Consider the following 1,231-nt stretch of genomic DNA (forward strand, 5'->3'; position numbering starts at 1 on the left):
GCCAGGAGACCAGGCCGTCACCAAGCAGCGGTACAGCCCTGCATCCGAGACCTGAGTCTGGTACATTCTGTAGCGAAACTCATCCTCCTGCACTTTCTCCAGCACCACGCCATCTGCCCGTGATGCGTCTGTCCAATTCTCCAGCTTCACCACGGCCTCCTGGTCCAGGGAGATGATGTGCTTGGTCTCGTTGGGGCTCAAGAGGTCCCCCACGGGCTTCTCGGCCGTGATGAGAACAGAGTAGCGTGGCGACTTAATATTCTTGGAAGACACTTTGCAAGTCATCTCAAATGTACTTCCTGCCGCGAAGAATGGCTTGGGCTGCCTCGCCTTCACCACCAGCACAGAGTCTGAAATGAAGTAGCAGAAGAGAGTGATTGCCCACAGGAGTGGTTAAAATGCGTACACATTTAAAGGCAAACTATCGGATGTGCAAATGGTGGCACACAATAGCCCTTAATGAAATCGGGAAACGCTGAAAGAAAATCAGATGCATCTCTAAGCAGGCTGCAGGGAGTGCCTGGGGAAAGGGAGCAGGGCTCTGCGGGTGGGGATTGGGCTGTCAGAATTTTTAAATCCTGAAGGAGTTTTACCAAGAATGCATGGGAGGACCTGGGAAGCTACTGGTGCCCCCAGGACGTAAGGTAGAGAGCCCATCCCAACCCCCTGCTGCCCAGTCAGTGACCTTCCAGGGCAGTGACACCCTCCATCTGAGAGGGTTCCCAAGGTTGCGATCTTTTCAGAAGAAGACGGCCGCATCTTTCTCCCGTGGAGTGACCGCTGAGTCACTCTGACCTTTCGGCTGGCAGGCAAGTGCTTAACCACTGAGCCACTCTGCCGCCTTGGCCAGAGCCCACCGTTAATGAGTGGGAATGCCATTTGCTTCTGCTTTCCTGAGACGCTCCTGCGTGCAGGGAAAGTACTCGTCACTACCCTAGCCTGCTCGGAGTGAGGGAGGAGAGCGCTGTTAATCATAAGATGGGACCATTATAGATCTAATCATTTCCATTTAGCTTACACCTTAATTCCAGAGATGCTATGTTAACATTTGGCCAAGTGCCTATGGCTCCACAAACTTTTTCCGACTTCTTTGTCAAAAAAAAAAAAAAAAAAGGAAAAAAAAAATAAAAAACAAAAAACAAAAAAAGAAGTTCTCAATGCAGGGACCCTGGGTACAAAGGATTTGCAGCACTCCCAGATCTAATCATTTCCATTTAGCTTACACCTTAAT

The 1,231-nt window shown here is 50.3% G+C and overlaps 1 protein-coding gene across 1 annotated transcript in view; it reads right to left on the bottom strand.

The window, feature by feature from the left end:
* PTGFRN (prostaglandin F2 receptor inhibitor) overlaps positions 1–1,231 on the bottom strand; it is a 93,714-nt gene that overhangs the window by 25,195 nt on the left and 67,288 nt on the right. Inside the window, exon 6 of the mRNA XM_030888418.2 lies at positions 3–350. Coding sequence (XP_030744278.1) covers positions 3–350 — 348 coding nt within the window. The remainder of the gene's footprint in view (positions 1–2; positions 351–1,231) is intronic.

Source organism: Echinops telfairi, unplaced genomic scaffold (genome assembly GCF_000313985.2).
Source record: "Echinops telfairi isolate 266 unplaced genomic scaffold, ASM31398v2 ScPeMD7_7466;HRSCAF=8504, whole genome shotgun sequence".
In the NCBI taxonomy this organism is placed as follows: Eukaryota; Metazoa; Chordata; class Mammalia; order Afrosoricida; family Tenrecidae; genus Echinops; species Echinops telfairi.